Raw genomic sequence first — 20,840 nt, 5'->3', positions numbered from 1 at the left:
TACCAATGTACGTATATGTGAGTTTTGTACATTTATATTTGAGTTTTATACAATAAAAAAATTGAAACTACATTGTTTCAATTAATTTGCACAAGGGTGTAGCATCATGGACTAAGGCTTCTACCTCTACTTTTCTTATTCTGGCCTTATACATAAATAAATAAAAATTCCACATATTTTCATTTGCTTGACCACTCAAGCCGAGTTCCAGAGTTTAAACAATGAATAAATGAAATTAAATGGAGAAGCAGATGCAACCATCAGGAATGGAGGCAAAACTCTTCTCCCTGTTGCACACTCCCAACCTTCCCATGTGCAAAGATGTTTCAAGGATAGCAAGGCTCAGCTTTGGTTTCCTTTGGGGGAGAAAATACTACAGACCTCCTTTCCTGACCTCATTGGGAATTGTGGTCTGCACCAAAATGGCGCTCACAACCCCTTCACAGAAGAAATACACTACTGGGTTCCCTGTCAACTTTATTTCAGCAACTGAGAGACAGCAACCTGTGGATGGTTTACAAAGGAAGACTGACCAATAGATTCTGCCCACCGCCTGCCCTGCCATACATCAGGCCTCTTCCTTTGAGGGTGGAGGTGGGAATCAGTTTCTCAAATTCTGGGTGGTGTGTTCAGTTAACTCCCATTAAGGAGAGGTCACAAGAACAAAATAACCTAAGACAAGCCTGTTGAATCAGACCAATGGCCCATCTAGTCCAACATCCTATGCTCACAGTGGCCAACCAGATGCATCTGGGAAGCCTGCAAGCTGTCCATTAGTGCAACAGCACTTTGCAACCAGCAACCTATTTTCCTATGAAAGGAACGGTCACTCAGCGGCATGCAACACCAGCAAATCCTAGCAAATAGATGAAGACTGAAAGATGCAGCTATGCATATCTACACAACATACATTTTAAGCACCCCCTAAAGGATCCTGGGAACGGTTCCCTGCACACTTACCAAACTAAAGTTCCCCGGATTCTTTGTTCTGGAAGGGAGAATGTGCTTTAAATTTATGGTGTGCATGCAGCCTGTTATTAGGCAGAATTCTGAGAGAGGGGTGAAGGAACTCCTCGGTCCCTTTTCCTTCCGACCAATGCCTATTGCCTAGAGCAGTCAGGTAGGTGCTGTTGCCAACCACGGGAGGGGAGAGTATTACAGATGTTAAATAAATTATCTTTTAATTATTATTCGCACTGGTCTACAAAGGGACGCGGGTGGAGCTGTGGGTTAAACCCCTGTGCCGCTTAGGCTTGCCGATCAAAAGGTTGGCAGTTCGAATCCCCGTGACGGAGTGAGTTCCCATTGTTCGGTCCCAGCTCCTGCCAACACAGCAGTTCCAAAGCACAGGGTGCAAGTAGATAAATAGGTACCGCTCCGGCAGGAAGGTAAATGGTGTTTCCGTGCACTGCTCTGATTTTGCCAGAAGCGGGTCGTGCTGGCCACATGACCCAGAAAAACTGTCTGCGGAAGCGGACAAACGCCAGCTCCCTCGGCCTTCAAAGCAAGATGAGCGCCACAACCCCAGAGTCATTCGTGACTAGACTTAATTGTCAGGAGTCTCTTTACCTTTACCTTTACAAATTTTCATCTTAAGTATCAGGTCTGTAACCCCTTGCAACTGGTGCAAATTGCCTCCCTCTCACCCACCAAAACAGATGGCTAGGGCAGGGTGAGAGTCCCACTGGGTGGTAAATCAATCTCTTGGCTCCCCAGCTTAGAAATAGAATTTCTAACTACCTATTCCCAGGTGGGAAAGGACTTGTTAGGATTTTGCTTTATTTTTAAAAAAGGAATAAAGGCTGTGACACAATTGTACATACTGGAAAATACTTAAAACGTTTTTTTTTTTTAAAAAAGAATACTGGATGGACCTGAGCCATAAATCTCTCCAGCAGATTTTCGGCTGCTCTTAGTTATTTTGACGGGGTGGTGTTGTTTTTTGCTGTTTAATTGTTTACATTGTTCTGAGTTGACCTGAAGACTTTTTATGCAGAATGGTAGGGCAATTAAAAGAAAAAAAGAAAAAGGTAATGTGCTTCTCCTCAATGGGAGGAAATACCTTCAACGTTCATTACTCCTTGCAGTGAGCCACTTGCCATGCTCTTCAAGTTCACCATTCACCTTATGCCTCCAATGAACCAAGACCACCTTGCTCTTCCCCCTGTATGCTCTGGCATAAAGAGGATTTCTCACAATGTAGTCCACCCAGTTATCAACTTTCCAGTCTCACTGTTCTGTAGACTGGCTCAGCAATCAGAGCCAGCAGATACCTCAGCACAAATGATGCAAAAAAATTTCCTGCACAAACACACCCTATTCTCTCTTCCCCCTTCCTATTGCGTATTGTGGGTCTCACATGATGCATGATTGGCAAGCAGGAAAGGAAGTAAGTAGGAAAATTAAAATATTTTTGCTGGGTGTTGGAATGGGCTGTGATGAGAGATGGTGCTAGTTATGAAGTTCTCTGGAACAAATTAAAAGAGGCGGATGGGGCTGGTGGAAGTAACTCCCAATTCAAATGCCTTTGAAGTAGCGCATTTCAATTGTGAAATGCCACCCTTGGGGAACATCAAGCAAAACGTCTCTCAGGTAGATGAGACCCCAAAAAGGATAGACTGTTGTTTACTCTGCATCCAGCGAGTTCTCGCTGCTGGTTTGGGAAGCAGTGTACACACAACATTGGTCAAAATCCATATTTATGCTGTATCTAAGTTGTTGTTTCTTAGGAAATGCTATGTTCTGATGTCCTTTCACCCAAGCCAGCTTTGAATGAGAAAATGTATGACCTAGCTCTGTTTAAAGCTGATGATGTGTACACAGCTTAGGTACTGAACACGTGGAGAAGGAGAGCAGAGGGACTCTCGGAAACCATGTCAAAGGTTTCGTAGGGACAACACCAACATAAGGAAATAAAAGCTGTGCTTTAAAATGTGCCATCAGTGCTTTGAGCTCTCATGCTTCATTTCAGATAACATCTTTGGCACAGCTAATAAAACTACTGACCAAGCTGAATGCACAGGCTGGTTTAATGTCAGGCAGGTGTGGCATCGTTCTTCAACAAGAACCAGGAGCCAACCCCACTACCTGTTCGTCATCTATAGCGCAGTTAATTATATCAGTTCCCAAAAGAAAGTCAGTATCACCACCTTCCCCCATCTGCAGCAGGCACAGAAACTACGCTAAGGGCTAGCTACAGTTGCTTTCAGAAAGTATCATCAGACCCAATTAACCATGCGTGCCAATTAGTTTCCAACATGTTGGCTGCTAGCTAGATCTTTTTGACTGCTACCCTGCAAAACGGGGCCATCCCAGGCTCCGCTTCTGTTATTTTAATAGGACTACAGTATGCGATGCTGAGAAACTGAGCTACATGAATGATTCAGAAGCGGAAGACTGATGCTTGTGGCTTCGCATCCTTTCCTTCTTCCTGCCTGCCTACCCCACACCTAAAGCTTAAGAGTCCATCCCATTTGTCTTCCTGATACAGATTGTTACGAATGAAGCTGCTATCATGTCCCAAGGGGAAGCCAAACCACAGATGGAACTGGCAAAAAAAGATCAAGTTTACTCGTTTTCCTGACTGGGTCTTTATTCAATTTGGGAGGTTTTGCTTCTTAGTTAAAAGGATGTAGTAAAAGGCGTAGTGGTAGCCAACAGCTTGGATGGCTTTAAAAGACAACTAGACAAAGAGATGGACGATACAGCTATCAGTAGCTACCTGATGGCTCTTGTTCTACCTTCACTATTGAGGCAATAGGCTTCACCAGGATGGAAGAAGACATCATTTTCCATTCCAACCCACTATGTGTCACACACAGCACTGTTTCAATGCTGCTGCAGTCCATCTTCCACCAAAAATGAACTTATTCATCTCGCTGTCTACTTAGGCAAAATTACGTAACTTGTTGTAATTTCTGCAATTACGTTGTGGTTACTTTGTTCCACCTTGTTCCCTTCAGTGCAAAGGAAACAGGATGGGTTGAGTCCAAAGCAGTGCTAAGTCATGGTCCTTCCCTCTCCCATGTCCCCCAAACCTGTTTTTCTCCAGAAGTAGTTTAACAGGGAGGACTAGAAACAATGATTTTTAAAAGCTAGTGCAGAGATTCTGCTGGTGCCAGTAGCTTCCATTAAAGTAGCCATCATCTTTGATTTCAGGACCTCCTGCCCTTGGTGCTGAATGCATTTACTTCAGCAGGCAGGTGGGAAGCAAAGCCAGAACGCTGCTTTTGACCCAGTTCTTCCTCAGCTAAATAAGTATAAGCTTTGTATAACAGCCAGCCACAAACCTCTCCATGAAACGGTGCGACTAGCCCCAAGATTAAGCTTCCACTGCCTATCATCACGTTTTTCAAGCTGCATTTTCAAGAGCGTGAAATCTTGCTAACCCCTCAAGAAGAAAACCACGCACTCCATTTTCCTCAATCCTTTTCTTCCCGTGCAGAACTGGGGAGGAGAGTTCAGCCTGCCCCCTCCCCAACCGCCACAAGGCTCATAGTTCACAATGCCGGGACATATTTATCTCCTAGGGCCCACAGATTACCAAGGTCAAGGAGGCGGCTGTTGATGGCCGTGCAGTGCAGGTAATAGGTAGCTGACAAACTGGGGAGTGTTCAGGGCGATAACAAAAAGAAAAGTAACTCAGACTGGCAGAAGCTGCTCAGGGAGTGCTGGGATGTGAGCAATCGTTTCTGCGGCAAAATGAGAACACTGCCTGGAGCGCACAAGAAGGTGGCTGCTCCCGTCCGTCAAGGGCCTTCAGGTTTTGCATTTAGCCTAGATGAACAATAATCTTGCAGTGACGAATTTAGAAGCATGCAGGCATTCCTGGGGTCACAGACATGGGCAAAGAGAGCCAGGAAACACCTGTATTTGTTGGAATGCCATAGGAACTTTGTTCACCCTGCAATTATTTCCCTTGTTCCTGGGTTTGGTGTGATGACCGCATCCATTCCATAAATCCAAAGCATTTTTAAAAAGCTATTTTAGAGGCTGGGAGAGAAATAAAGCAGAGTCTACTGTTCTCTTAAAAGTGAGGAAGAGGAGGTGGGAAGTACGGTATCAGCTCTTTCCTTGATCCTTTTCAATCTGGCTTCTGGCCCTGATTATGGAAAAAAGATGGATTTAGCTGGCAGAATCAATCTTTACAGACAGAGAGGGGGGATGCTTCCCTCTCCACCCCCACCCCCAACACTCTTAAGTCTTATCACACTGTCTGGAACATCTGGCTGAGGTGCAGGAGCTGACCGGTTTTGCTCCTTTGCCAGAAGGTAGCAGCTGGAGGAGAAACACACACTTTAGGTAACATGCTGTAGGGTTATTTCGTATCTCTATGCATTTAACCCACTGGGAGACAGATGGTCCAATGCCCCAAGTCCACCAAGGAGTCCCAAAAGGATACCATAATTCAGGCATAGGCAAACTCAGCCCTCCAGATGTTTTGAGACTACAATTCCCATCATCCCTGACCACTGGTCCTGCTAGCTAGAGATGATGGGAGTTGTAGTCCCAAAACATCTGGAGGGCTGAGTTTGCCTATGCCTGCCATAATTGATGGTGCTGAACACCATTGATAACCAAAAGGGCCATCAGACTCACAGGCCCCTCAACCACTAGGGAAACCAAGACCAATTCGGTCTCATATCAGGGTGAATTCGTCAGTGATGTGTTTGGCAAACAGTTACACTGGGCAACCACAGGTTCCACCAACCCTTTTTGCAGCCCAGATTGCTGAAGGCCTTCTGCTTCTTGAGGGGAGAGGACCTCCGCTGGGTGACACTGTGTAGATATGCTTGGTGGCAAAGAAATGAGTTTTCCTCACCATCAGAGATGTACATTGGAATCCCCCAGAAAATATATCTGGGCCACCCCTGAGACCAGCAGCTCAGCAGAGAGACTCTTAGATAGTGGCATGAATGGAACCCTACCAGCAGAACTCCTTGCCTCTCCTGATAACCCACTAGACACTCAAAACGGGAAGACAGCTGAGCAAAAAAGAGGGATGACACCACAAGAGATTACTTCAACTCCACCTGCTCGCTGAGCCAGTGTTGCTGTTGCTTCACCAATAAACCACAGTTGGGTTAATCCGAACAGGTCTCGGTCACACCAGCCAGGTCAGGGTGTTCCTCCCAAATCAAATCCTCGATGGCAGACATTTGTTTTCCTGGCCACAGGTCCTGACATTCAGAAAGACTACCAAAGGACCTGGCAGGTTGCTGGCATGCCAACCAGGATCTCTCAGACTGGAGGATGAACTGAAAGGGAAGATAGCAGAAAGCTGCCTAATTTCCCTTCCCCTTAACAAGCTCACCAGAGGCCCACCATCACTCTCTCCCTGTGCCCTGCCCTGCCCAAAATGCTACCAGTGGTGCACAACCATCAACACAGGTCCCACATACACTTCTATTAACTCAGGCACCAGCAGGAGCCAACAAGCCGAGGTGTGTAAAGCAGATAAAAAGCAGCAGCAAAAACCGGAAACTCATTAAGCACTCACACTCGCCACCTGACAAACCAAAGCCAATTCCACCTGCGTCTGCTCTCAGCCAGTTCTTAAAAAAGAAACTTCCTTTTTCGCAAGGAAAGCTGTAATTCTCAGGAAGCCGAATTTTGCACCGAGCAACACATTCTGGGCTTTTTTTGGGTTCCCACAGATTGCAACACGCGCGCAGCCGCCGGAAAAGCACAGAATGGGTCATCCGTTGCATTGCGCTTCCTGAGAATCTGTCATTTTGAGGAGGGTAGTTCCAGCCCTTGTGGACACAAAGATATACCTGAATGTAAGCAGGCAATGCCTGCTGAAGTGTTGGAAGGAGAGTATGATTTCAAGTAGTTGGGGTGGGGTTTCATAACCGGAATATATATATATTTTTAAAAAATTAAGTCACCGAAGATGCAAATTGGTGTGATTTACAGGCTTCAGAATTTAGAGTGTCTGGGAACAGAATTTTAGTTTTGACACCAAGCACACACAATCCCTTGTTGTACATCTGCCAGGAGTCAAAGGCACACATTCAAGGCAAAGGGGAGGGTAAATAAAGAGGCAATTGTAGTGAGGAAAGAAGAGAGCACTACCACGACCCCATGGGAAACTGGCAGAGTCTGCAACATCAAGTGATATAACAGAGTTCAAAGCAGGATGGAACGAATGAATGAAAGCGGTCCCACCTAGATCATATCTGTTGGCTATGCCAATCAGGAAATGAAGCTTCAGAGATTGCCTATTTCTGCATGAAAGTTAGAACAATAGGTCCATCTGAAGGGAGGTCATACAGAAGATGGGGCTGACTTGTTCTCTGCTGCTCCAGAGGACAGGAATAGAACAGAATTTCAGGATAACTTTAGCAGAACGTTCCTAACAGGAAAATCTAGTTGAAATGGGGCAGACTGCCTCTGGAGGTGATGGGTCCTCTTTCCCTGGAGGCACTTAAGCAGAGGCTGGACAGTCATCTCTGAGGGATGCTGAAGTTACATTCCCTGTGGCAGATCTTGCAGTGCCTAGATGACCTTCAAGATCTGCCCCAAACCACGTGGCTCGCTTTTGGTACATTGCCTTGGATAAATCTTGTTAGAGGTAGAGGGAATGACCCAGTGAATGACAGCTCTGATGACTGACCCCTCACATGTCTAGACTGTCAGATCCTCTCTGCTCTTGTTTCCTTTGCATCTTTCAGAAAAAGTGCTTTCCAGAAAGTTGGTGATACAGTTTTAGGTCTTTCCAGCTCCCTCAATCAAGTTAAGATTTTGCTGACTGGACCACAGAGCTGGAGAAAATGCTGATGCTGCCAGAAATATTTGCTTGGTCATGTCTGAGAGGAGGATGGGGCAGCACACAGACATCATCATGAAAGCAAACCATGTTCTGCAGCTCAGAAAGCTCTGAAATGACAACAGCCTGTCCCTAAGGATTATACGCTACTGGGAAGGAAGAGCAGGCAAAGGCTAGATATGGTGTTAGATAGTTCCAAGACAAGGGATAAATTTGGTTTTCTGTGCATTTGAAGGAGGAATTACCTAATGTGCACTTTTCAAAGCAATATGCAAACCAAAACACAGCTATCCTTTGACGTTTGCACTAAACCAAACTTTGTGACGCAGTTCTCCAGTCAAACAGGGTGTAGAAAAACAGGTATTTGGGGGCAAGCGTGCATAATGAATACCTTAGTAGTGAAAATAATACACAAAAATCTTAGTGAAAATAACATACAAAAACACTTTACTTTAGGGAGAAATGACTTGCAAAAATCTGTATAATAGAAGAACTTTGCGCTAAAGTGCTGCTGAATCTTCCATGAGGTGTTTTTTTTTTGTTTAAAAAAAAATGTGGAGAACTGAATTTAAGATTGGAAAACTGAGAAATGGAAAGAAATAAAAAAATTGAAAGATTCACAGCCACACTAGCCAGAAGAGACAAGACAGAATTAAAGCTTCTCCTTTACTCAGTGTTTCAATTTCATGTGCCCCCCCCCCAATCCAAACAAACGCAATATTGTTCTGACTACAGAAGCCTGGTTGTTGTAATCAGAATGGTTGTATACACCTAACATTTTATTCTGGAATCACTGGAGACTGAGTACCGTACTTGTTTTTCTGCTAACTCCACACCACGGTCTAGAACTACTGCATATCTTTTTTGCCTCTGACAAGTGCTTCTTGAGAAACTGTTTTCATTCTGAAAATAAAAGCTCATTGTAGATTCATAACCTCACAGTGTGTTCATTTGGAAATAGGTGGAAACGGATGTAGGCGGTCCTGGCGATGGGATGTGTGTCTATCCACACTTGCACAATGGCATGGTGGATGGGTGCGGATGCATTCACAATCGCCACTTCCTCCTTCATTCACCTGGGGCATGGGCAGGGAGGAAAAGGTACATCCGAGGCAAGGATTTTCAAATATGCATCAAGTAAAGACACCCATCCTTGAGGACAGCAGGATCTAGAATCCATCTAGATCAAAAACAGCATTCTGAGGACAATCAAGCACGATGATTCCACATTGAGAAAAAACTACATTTTTGTGCTACAGACTGGTTAGTATGTACATGCTACCAGCCAATGTGCGTAGGGGCATGGGGTTGTACTTTTTGTCTGTGTCCATGAATATTGTCCACAGCACATATTGCCCTAATTTCACAAATATATATCCGATAAAACAGCATCTATTAAAGAATTCAGTGAGATGTCATAGGATGTTAGCTTAAGAACAGAGCCACTTGCTTACTAGAACATCTATCTTCAATGAAATGTGTATCTTTTAAGCGCTTTTTATAGAATCATAGAATTTAGAGTTGGAAGGGACGATGAGCGTCATCTAGTCCAACCGCCTGCAATGCAGAAGTCTTTCTGCCCAACATGGGGCTGAAACCCACGACCCTAAGATTAAGAGTCTCATGCTCTACTGAGTGAGCAGTCATTTTTTGAACTCTGATACAGGTACTGTGAGTGAACACGAAATCCACACAGTTCAGCTTCGTGCTGTGTTACAACTGCTTTCTTGTGTTCACTGTAAGCTTGCTGCACAATCCTTTTATAGCAGTCATCCTCTCATCATGCAAGAGGATAAAACGTTCTCCATTCACTTTGTTTAGTTCACTGAAGAGTTTATTCAGTTCAAAACACAGTGCCTGCCCATTACATTCTGTTGGAGAATGATTCCCCCCTCATCTTCACCCATGGACTCCAGTTCCCCTCTTTCCTGACCAATACCCATACTGGCTGATGAGAGTTGGAGTCTGACTACATCTGGAAAGCCATGGGTTAGCTATCCCTGGAGGAACCCATTGTTAGTCTTGACCATCTTAAATCCCATTGGTTCAAATAGATCTAGTGCAAGATGACTAAGCCTAAATCCACTCCTTTATCAATAAATTTCATTGCAGGCTCATCCACACTTTCGCCTGACCTGCATTTTGATCATATCGTGCGTCGATTAATTCCCTTGGCTCCGAGTTCTTCCAATTGTTCCACAGCTGTGCCTTGTGGAAATCTGACCTTACCTGCTGAATCAGGTCTTATCAGATGCATGGAAAATCTACAGAGAGATTTTGCTTAACGAACCTTCAATTCAGCAGGTGAGGTTTCACAAAGCACAGCCATGGACAACAAGAAAAGCTCTCGGACCTGCGGGAATTAATTGGTACACAAGACATGATCAAAATACAGGTCAAGCAAAAGTGTGGATGAGCCCTATGAGTATAGGCCTGTTGTGAACCATTACATGTGAAGTTTTGTGGCTGTTCCTCTCCCCATTTCAGAAGAGCAACACACACACACATTTATGTCTCCCATGCAATATATTTATTGACTTCTGTTGACACATTATCCATCACAGACTATGTTTCCTTCCCCACCTACCCTCCAACAGTCAATAGAAGAAAAATGAATGATTAAAGAGGCATGCCAATTCTTCTTCCACTCTCACGTCAACTCTAGGAGAAAAGGGCCATGTGAATATGGTGGGGACAGTGCCACAGAATGCCTGCTGATGCCCTTCAGTGTTTTCTGCCAATTATTGAGCAAGAGATGTACCACAGAGAAAAAGTATACAAAGATGTGGGCCCTTCAGAGGAAGACTGGATATGAGCTGGCAAACTGCCAAGCACCCAACAACTTAGAGACAGGCTTGTTTCAAATGTCTCATTCCATTATTCCAAAACATGGACTGGGATCGTGTGGTGGACCCTCCTTCCACACTTGCCTGTTGATTTGCTCTTCCCTTTCCTGGTTTCCTCTGACCATTATTTAAACTATGGTTAGCACATTCCTTCCAGACCATAGGTTGAAGGCAATCCTGATTAGTACTGACCATGATTCATCCAATTTGAATAGCATGATAAACTAAGGTTAGAGAAAACACAGACGGGAGAGGAGAGTTGACATTTGCAGGAGAGACAGAAAGAGCCTGCACCACATTCCTAATCCCCCAAATGAAAGTTTTAAAGGATCAGAAGATGAACATCTGAACCAGGTCAGAATTTTCAAGCTCCTGGTCCCAAATCCCTGAGAGCAATTCCCCCTTACCCAGGCACCCAAACAGCATAAAGGTAAAGGTAAAGGTACCCCTGCCCGTACGGGCCAGTCTTGACAGACTCTAGGGTTGTGCGCCCATCTCACTCAAGAGGCCGGGGGCCAGCGCTGTCCGGAGACACTTCCGGGTCACGTGGCCAGCGTGACATCGCTGCTCTGGCAAGCCAGAGCCGCACACGGAAACGCCGTTTACCTTCCCGCTATAAAGCGGTCCCTATTTATCTACTTGCACCCGGGGGTACTTTCGAACTGCTAGGTTGGCAGGCGCTGGGACCGAGCAGCGGGAGCGCACCCCGCCGCGGGGATTCGAACTGTCAACCTTTCGATCGGCAAGCCCTAGGCACTGAGGCTTTTACCCACAGCGCCACCCGTGTCCCAAACAGCATACCTAGCCCCAAAACCAGAGTGCCTTGGCACTTTTATTTAGAACATCCCTAAATAAAACAGAGCAATGTACTGATGGATCTATAATAAATAGGGTTTTCTAAAACTAGCAGCTTTACAATGAGCCATGAATTCATTTTGTAACCTTGGGATAAACCTTTAAGTTTTTATGAAACCTCTGAAGACTTGGATCCAGGCACCCAGGTGCCCAGTCAATTGTCTGGAAACATTCAGAAGGTGAAGCTTGCTTATTTTTAAAACCACAAAGCCCCATCTAGAAAATGAGTCAATGCCGCATTTTATTTTAATTTTTGCCAGATGTTTGTGCTATGGCCAGACAGCTGTGAATCAGCATGGAGCGATGCAAGAGACTTGCCAACTCGTGAGAGGCCGGCATTCTTGCTGTGTCATCTTTTCACATTTCACCCTTCCCATTACCCCAGAAGAGGAAGCTGGTGATTATTGCAAGTCATGGTGGCTTTTATAGCAGCATAGCCGTAGGCTATAGAGATCTGGGACTATACTGTCTACGTGGCAAGTATCTCAGGAACAATAGTATCAGAGGGAACAACCCAAGTATTCTCTCTGCAGTGTCTCACTTTCTTCACCACTATGTTCCACAGCCCCACTCTACAGGGGGGTAGCACAAGGCATTTTGCTGCCTATGGCAAAGAATAGGATGTCACCCTAACTCCTTTCCATGTATAAAAGCCTGGCAGACTGAGTGGTCTTCCACTACATCAGAGGCCAACAGACTAGCTCAGGGGACATGGGATAAACAGTGTGGCATGCACACAGAGTTCTGCCCTCCACTACCTCAGCTTGATCCCAGCCCCCTAGAATCTGCCACCTGAGGCAGCCTCCATACTCTACCTAATGGTAGAGCCAGGCAGTCCTGCACTGCTAGGAGCATGGAAAGATCCTGTCTGGGCATGCTCTTAGTATCGCTTGAAGCTTTGCCCCAGATCACTCAAAACCTCTCCTTCTACATGCAAGCTGTCTTAATTATCCATGTGAAAGCATGCTAAGAGACGATATACAGTATGAATCGAGCAACTGTGGCTGCTTAATAATAGCAGTGACTCACTCAATCAAGGCAACTGGATAAAGCAATGCTGTGTTTATGGGAGCTGCTGTATCCAGGGTCACACGGCCCATAAGTTATTCTGATACCTATACCTGAAGAAACTTCTGTATAGAGCAAGACTGGTGCTTATTTGCAGTAGCATTACCATTAGGAAGCTCATTCAACAGATGTTGCTTATGCTATTGAAATAGCACTAGTCTGATGGCCTTGGGTGCCAGTCTTTAAAGGGATACTTCCCATGGGCCTAGTGTGCTGTCTTTAATTATGGAATAATGGAATAAACTTTGGTTCTATTTTTTGAAAGAAACTATGCTTGCAGCGATCCTATGACACTGTTCTTATCTCTCTGAACACACCAAAGGTGTAAACTCCTGATATATATACTACTTGTCTATGCAAAGGGCATCGCACTGAATTATAACATGCATATGAGAGAGAGAGAGAGAGAGAGGGAAACATTATGTGAAAAACTCCTTCAGACCCTTGCTACTTTATAATTCTGAACTGTTTTCTTTCCATCTTTTCTACATATTCCCTATCTGTAACACAGAAGCAATCTTATAAGGATGTTCATTCGTACAAAACACCCCTAAACAAGATTGGTGCTATAAAAAATTCCCACACTGGAAGTGAAGGACTTTGATCATTCACAAAGTACTTTGGCATGGATCTTGAGTAAACTCTGTTTACTGTATATCTTACTGATCTTCTGCCTATCGGTGTGAAAGGTACTGGGAATCATAAGCTGAGAGTCAACATGCCTTCTTCCCCCTGGCGCACCTGCACAGCCCTAGCCTCACTGCAATGCTGCCCTGCCCAGCCCACCCAGGTAAGCTGCAGCAATGACACGGTGGGAAGGGCAGTGCCATCTTCCAACTCACCACTGGCTATGCACTAATGTGCAGAGTGGCATTAACTTCCTAGTTTTCTAGAGACCATTTCCGGCTCAAAATACCTGGAGTGCAATAAGCACACATGCAGCGCTTCCCTTTAGCTCACGTGAGCCAGCACATGTAGCTTAGTAGAAATGCAAGCACTGTTGTGCACCACAATACACAAACTGCAAAGCAGTTCCCCACATGCCTTACAAGCAGATATCATTTGGGTCTCAAATTCTAGTTTTACAGCTTACTGGGGCTGTTTCAGTTGATGAAAGGCCTAATCACCTAATCAGTAAAACAGGAATTTTTGGACATAGTCCAACGGACATGACATTGGACTCCTATCTAACCAGTTTCTACACTGTAGTTTGCCTGATGATCACAGAGGAAAAGTCTAATGTCCGCTTGCGCTCTGGACCCTTGCCCCTCTTGGCTGATAAAAACTAGCAAGGAAGAGATGGCTGGCTAGGCTAGGGACATGACTGATGCCTCTTTACGAGAGGGGGTGGTCCCTGCCTGCTTGAAGGAGGCGGTAATAAGGCCACTCCTTTGGAAGCGCGCCCTGGATTCAGAAAATCTAATTACTGGCCAGCTGCCAATCTCCCCTTCTTGGGCAAGGTTCTTTAACGGGTGGTTGTAGACCAAATCATAGAATCATAGAATTGTAGAAACGGAAGGGACCCCAGGGGTCATACAGTCCAACCCTCTGCAATGCAGGAATCTCAACTAGATCATCCATGACAGGTGGCCATTCAACCTCTGCTTAGAAACCTTCAAGGAAGGAGAGTCCACCACCTCTCCTGGGAATCTGCTCCACTGTCAAACAGATGTTACTGTCAGAAAGTTCTCCCCAATGATTAGTCAAAATCTCCTTTCTTGTAACTTGAATCCATTGGTTCGGGTCCTAGCCTCCAGAGAAGGAGAAAACAAACTCGCTCCATCCTTCATGTGACAGCCCTTTAGGTATTTGAAGGTGGCTATTATATCCCCTCTCGGTCTCCCAACTCCTTCAACTGTTCCTCATGTCTGTTTTGCCAGGCAAAACTGTTCCTCATCTCCCAGGCCTTTGGCTAATTAAACAATCTATGGCTTTATAAACTGTTGGGGGAGTATTGTTTTTGTTTTTCTATCTTATGCATTTTTGCGTTTTCATATTGTGAACCACCCTGTGTTCCTTGGAGGAAGGGTGAGATAAAAATTTAATAAATAATAATAATAAAGCCGGCATAATACCTACAGTACTCTTTTACAGCTCCTAATTGCTGTGCCGGTTAACATAGTCAAATTTAAGAACTTGGAAACTTGCTCGCTACTTTGTGACATTTTTGTTGGTCCTAATTAAGGTATCACCCTCTGATGACTTGGGGTTTTTTGTTTGTTTGTTTTTTAACCTAAGGGACCAGCTAAACCTGGTCCACATTTGAATGAAAACATCAAGTTCTGGGGGACATTGCTAAATAAATTGGGAGGGGTTCATCAGGAAGACAACAAAGAGAAAAGTATTTGAAATTCAGTAAAAGATGCTTACCAATGGCAATATTTTGCTGTAACTGGGAGGAGGGCTTTTAAAGAAGTGAACACTTGCCATTTAGCCTCGGGAATCAGTCTTACACAACACACACCCCAGCACAAGGCCAAGTGGGTGCTGACAGTGCCTCTTCAGAGGCAGTAATGTTAGCCTTTTTATTTTATTTTTAATCACTGCAACCAAGCATAAATTAATAACTGGCACATCTCACTGAATCTTAAATTAGCAGTTCAAAGATATATGCAGGAAGCCAAAGCCATATTGGATATAGCTCTGAAAGAAGAGAATATAGAATTAAAGTGTAAACAAACATGTGCCTTTGCAAGCTACCCAGTTTGAATTAAAATGCATTTGGCACAATCATGTTGGCTTACAAGTGGCACAACTCATAAAAGCAAGCCTATAAGCCGAGACATATGTACTTTAAGGCTTGCAGGAAATAACCATGACTTGTTTGTCACCCATTCTACCTTTGGCCGGGTCTAGGAATAAACTAGAAGTGACCTGTGAGGACACCATGAAGAGTTCCGGTGGCTTTGGACCCATGCAAATTTCTTTGAATGATGGCACTGCATTCTGTCAAGCTACTATAGGCTGGCTGCCACACATCTACAAGTATCCAAATCTGTGTTCTTGTGCTAAATAACCTCGCACCATCTGATCTACGATGAACAGAAACGGTATGCATTGACCTGTTCTTTGTGCTCTGAGGTTAGGATGGCCTGTCTTCCCCTGTCACCACTGCCCAGCTTGCCAGTAACACCACCTTCTGTAGAACTGCTTGATTTCCTTTCATGTTTTGTTCTTTGCTTCGAAGCAATTTTAAGAACATCTTGGAAGATTAGAGAGCTGGGCCCAGGGCCAGGAAGACACATGATGGAACACTTCTGTTCCAAAGTTTTCACAAGAAGGTTGGTATAGCTTTTCAATAAGGGTGGGGGTGGATGCAGTAATAATGAAGGGTGCGAGAGGGTAAGATGCAATGTGTCTGCGCTTTTCAGGAGCTATGTTCTGAAAGGCACTCTCAGGGACCAGGAGTCAGATTCCTCTTCGTTGGGTGATGATGCAAGTGAAGAATCTGACCAGGAAGGGGACCCAGGGCCACCCTGCTATCGGATGAACCTGCAGGGCTGGTCTCAACCCCCACCCCAAAAAGGAAGTGGCACTGCCATCCTCAGACTCAGAGAACTCCACTGCAACAGATCCAGGGCAACCTGGATAAAGCAGCATCTTGTAGCAACATCAGAGCTCTGTGTCCCACAGAGTGCTGTCTGAGCCTTGCCCTGTATCCTGCCTAAACCATGCCTACCCCAGCTGGACTTTGCTTTGCTTGGCTACACCACAGGGCAGGACATGCAGTCAGTGCGTTTCGATAACGACAAGCTGTCAGGCAAGAAAGTTTACAAAGTCCATCTGCGTTCGCCACCGCATCGGCTCTGATCACACTTTCTTCACACTTTCTGCATTGGCTCCCAGTACGTTTCCGAGCACAATTCAAAGTGTTGGTGCTGACCTTTAAAGCCCTAAACGGCCTCGGTCCTGTATACCTGAAGGAGCGTCTCCACCCCCATCGTTCAGCCTCAGATCCAGTGCCGAGGGCCTTCTGGCGGCTCCCTCATTGCGAGAAGTAAGGTTACAGGGAACCAGACACAGGGCCTTCTTGGTAGTGGCACCCACCCTGTGGAACACCCTCCCTTCAGATATGAAGGAAATAAGTGGCTATCCTATCTTTAAAAGACATCTGAAGGCAGCTCTGTTCAGTGAAGTTTTTAATATTTAATGCTGTATTGTTTTTAATACTTGATTGGGAGCTGCCCAGAGTGGCTGGGGGAAAATCAGCCAGATGGGCGGGGTATAACTAATAAATTATTATTATATTATTATTATTTCTTGTACATGTCCCAGGGTCTGGTCTGAGGGCACATGAGGCCATCACCGTCCTGAGGGCTAATAGATCTGGAAACAACCTGCATCCTGCCCTAGGTGCCATGACAGAAAAGTTGAGATATAAATGTAGGATAAATAAATAAATACATATATATATATACATATATATATATATATATATATTTGCTTTCGTAGATTTTCACGGGTACAGGAATGCAGGTTTTGGTGTCCTCGGGTGTCTTCCCGTGTAAAAGTTGGGGTGTCTAGGCGACGTTTCGACGAGGTCTCACTCGTCATCTTCAGGCTGGTGCTTTCGGCTTCTTGTTACTGGAACAGAGCAGGATCTCAGTGTTTGAGTTCCTATAAATACTGTTGAGGAGGTGTGGCCTCTAATGTTCTTGGGCAGAGAGGAAGTTCCCAGGCTAGTGTGCCTTTTCTTCTTTTGTTTCTTAATTACTTGAGGGATATCTTGAGTGATTTCTTGAGTTGTATCCTGAGTACCACTTAGGTGGGTCATTAGGTGTGGATTAGTTGCTAAAGCCTTTGTGTCTTGACCTCTTGAACTTTGTGAAGAGTTTTTCTGGGAAGATGGTTGTACTGCATTTTGTTGTGCTCTGGCTTGGCTTCGTGTATAGGGGCGAGCTGTGGTTTTGTGGTCTGTGCCAGCCAGATCTGTGTAGGGATTGCAGGGGGGTGCAGCATCCGGAGGTGCCACCATGGTTTGGCTACTGGATGGTATCTGTAATTCATCTGTGGAGAGGGTCTGGGTTTGGGTCTGGTGTGGTTGATTGGTGATGGCGTTCTGTGTGCCTCTGGCTCTGGTGTCAGTTTTTGTGGGGAGGGCTAATTTCCAGATGTCTGGCAAGCGGGATGTGTCGTCACGCTTGTTCATGTTGTGAGGGTGTTTCTCTATCTCGATGGCTTCCATGATTATTCTCTTGTGGTGATGTTCCATGTTAAAGAGCAATTTGGAATCTGCAAAATTAATTTCGTGTCCTGTTTCTTTCATGTGTTGGAAAAGAGAGGAAGTTTTTTCTTCTTTTTTGACGGCATTCTTGTGTTCTGCGATACGTGCATTTATTCGTCTGTTAGTTTGTCCAATGTACGTGGCTGGGCAGACTTTGCAGGGTATTTCATAGACCACCAGAGCCAGAGGCACACAGAACGCCATCACCAATCAACCACACCAGACCCAAACCCAGACCCTCTCCACAGATGAATTACAGATACCATCCAGTAGCCAAACCATGGTGGCACCTCCGGATGCTGCACCCCCCTGCAATCCCTACACAGATCTGGCTGGCACAGACCACAAAACCACAGCTCGCCCCTATACACGAAGCCAAGCCAGAGCACAACAAAATGCAGTACAACCATCTTCCCAGAAAAACTCTTCACAAAGTTCAAGAGGTCAAGACACAAAGGCTTTAGCAACTAATCCACACCTAATGACCCACCTAAGTGGTACTCAGGATACAACTCAAGAAATCACTCAAGATATCCCTCAAGTAATTAAGAAACAAAAGAAGAAAAGGCACACTAGCCTGGGAACTTCCTCTCTGCCCAAGAACATTAGAGGCCACACCTCCTCAACAGTATTTATAGGAACTCAAACACTGAGATCCTGCTCTGTTCCAGTAACAAGAAGCCGAAAGCACCAGCCTGAAGATGACGAGTGAGACCTCGTCGAAACGTCGCCTAGACACCCCAACTTTTACACGGGAAGACACCCGAGGACACCAAAACCTGCATATATATATATATATATATATACACACACACACACACACACACACACACACCACTGGCCTACAATAGTCTCTAAGCAGTTTACAAAGATCCAAGACAAAAATTTTAAAAATCAGTTGAAACTAATACAATCAAACATCAATTAAAATGCTGCTGTAATTAAAATAAGTGCTTTGAGTAGGTGCTGAAAGTTCAGTAGCGAAAGGCATGTCTGACCTCAGTTGGGAGTTCTGTAAAATACCTAGAGCAAAGTATGCCAATGGATGTTGGAGAAGTAAAACCAGACACTTGTTCAGTCATCACCTTTGTTGACATGGGTGTGACCACCATGCTAAATGGTACCAGTGGCTGTTTTATTGAAGTGCGCTCTGTGATCCCATCCCAAGAGCAAGAGATGGCGTAGCAAATTACAAAACACAGGGACGCTCTTGATATTTTGTGCCTGACCTACAGATTTCAGAGAGTGCGGAAGGCTTCAAAAGAAGGGAATTCCATTCTGTGTAGGGCTCTAGAGTTCTAGGATGTCCATCAATCTTTAAAAAATCCTGGCTATGTCTAAAGTAGGGAGTGGGGACACTCTGCCTGCACTTAGATGACTCTCTCCACACCAATTCCATTTACACAAATGCAAACCTATGGGGATTGTTGGCCTGGTTAATTCTGGCACAGCCACTCGTCTGTTTTTGAGAAGCACCCAGAAGGGTTTCAGACCAAAACGCAGAGAAGTTGGGACAGAAGAGAAAGTGCAAATCACTTTTGGAGGAGCAGGTGGGGCAGGGGAGAACATATGCTCCTACCGATAAGATTAAATCTGCCTGGGACAGGAAGGTTTCTGGAGGCCTTAGATAGACAAGCTGCTAAACAGCGGGGGGTTGGGGCGGAAGCTCCTTATAGGCCAAGTCTCCATTTCTCTCTAGGCAAAATGACCAAACCAAGAAGAAGCGTCTTCTGGCTATCTCTCCCCGCCACTTCTCCTCATCTGTCAGTTCACGAACTGGATTACAAAGCAACATTCTGGCCACAGAGTCAGCTGCCATCTCTCCCCGTGTCACTCTCTCTTAACATCCCCCACCAGGAGATCTCTCACAGAGAGAGGAGCTGTGTGGTATAATTGCTCTACTTTCCCTCCTGCCTAGGACGCAGAGGGAGAACAGAAATTGTATAGGAGGAATCCTTTTCACTCTCCAAGGCCAACTGTGTTGCTGCTCCCACCTCCTGCACATTTAGCGCTAATGATGGGGTGGGGAGGGGGTGCTGAGTCACCACACGGAAGACCCAGCCAGACGTGCTGCTCAAAGCGGTCCCGTGGTTTCCAAATTCCTCCGGCCCAGCTCTGCAGCATGCACTGATGTCACATGGGAGATCCATGGATGACTAGCTGTGCTGATGAATAGGAGCTCTGGCTAACATATTCATCTCTGACTAACATATTCAACACAGGATTTAACTAGAGTGAAAGACTCGATCCTGAGAATTCAAAAGGCACTGAATTAATTTGGCTTCAAGAGAGGGGACAGTCAACATTTCCTACAATTAGACCTTTAAAAAAAAGTATGTATGGCTTTATGTGCACACATACACACAGGGTAGTATATTGGGCTTGCAGTGCGGGGGTCTGGTCTCCACTAGATCTGCAATGTGTTAGTCAATCAGGATTAAAACCTTTCAATTTACTAAAGTAGTGCTCCCTTACTGATTGTGAAACAGGTGTTTTCTTAAATAAGCCGTGTAACTTTTCCCACCTTTGCAAGTGCATACCTAAGAAAAAGACTGAGCTGCTCCACACAATCACGTGAATTTTTTCAGAACGGTGGGTGATCAGAAGATTATATGTTCCTGCTTGTGAGTCACATTACACGGAATGATTATCTTATCACAGCAACCTCCTGCTCCCAGACAAAGAGTCCATTTATATTCTTCTGAAACAGCCAACAAGGGGCCTGCTAAATGTTACCCTAGCCAAATGGCAGCTGCTTTTTACAGGAGCAGATTCCATGCAGCTAGGAAGGTGGTCAAACGACCCAACCTCATAGGCCTGGACCCAACCTCTGATCATGTGGGTTCTGGCTATGAGATTATCATTATTACTACTGTTATTGAAGAAGAAGAGGAGTTTGGATTTGATATCCCGCCTTTCACTCCCTTTAAGGAGTCTCAAAGCGGCTAACATTCTCCTTTCCCTTCCTCCCCCACAACAAACACTCTGTGAGGTGAGTGGGGCTGAGAGACTTCAGAGAAGTGTGACTGGCCCAAGGTCACCAAGCAGCTGCATGTGGAGGAGCGGGGAATCGAAC

At 45.2% G+C, this 20,840-nt stretch overlaps 2 protein-coding genes and 1 long non-coding RNA gene across 4 annotated transcripts in view; 2 read left to right on the top strand and 1 right to left on the bottom strand.

The window, feature by feature from the left end:
* The window catches only part of UBE2O (ubiquitin conjugating enzyme E2 O), an 85,621-nt gene extending 77,322 nt beyond the window's left edge, over window positions 1–8,299 (top strand). Inside the window, exon 20 of one of the 2 annotated variants that reach the window (XM_028717008.2) lies at window positions 7,677–8,299. In XM_028717008.2, coding sequence (XP_028572841.2) covers window positions 7,677–7,714 — 38 coding nt within the window. In that variant the 3' untranslated portion in view covers window positions 7,715–8,299. Of the gene's footprint in view, window positions 1–2,729; window positions 3,571–7,676 lie in introns of those variants that run through there. The other variant, XM_028717009.2, reaches the window with a different exon arrangement.
* Window positions 1–20,840, bottom strand: part of SPHK1 (sphingosine kinase 1) — a 48,420-nt gene that overhangs the window by 8,894 nt on the left and 18,686 nt on the right. The gene's annotated exons all lie outside the window — the stretch shown is intronic.
* LOC144326931 (uncharacterized) lies at window positions 11,411–16,790 on the top strand. The gene is made up of 2 exons (XR_013391834.1): window positions 11,411–15,821; window positions 15,912–16,790. It is a non-coding gene; the product is annotated as an uncharacterized LOC144326931 (long non-coding RNA).

The sequence above is a fragment of the Podarcis muralis genome, chromosome 2 (assembly GCF_964188315.1).
Source record: "Podarcis muralis chromosome 2, rPodMur119.hap1.1, whole genome shotgun sequence".
NCBI lineage: Eukaryota > Metazoa > Chordata > Lepidosauria > Squamata > Lacertidae > Podarcis > Podarcis muralis.
The sequence above is the reverse complement of the archived record's forward strand: the minus strand, read 5'-3'. Positions and strand labels throughout refer to the sequence as shown.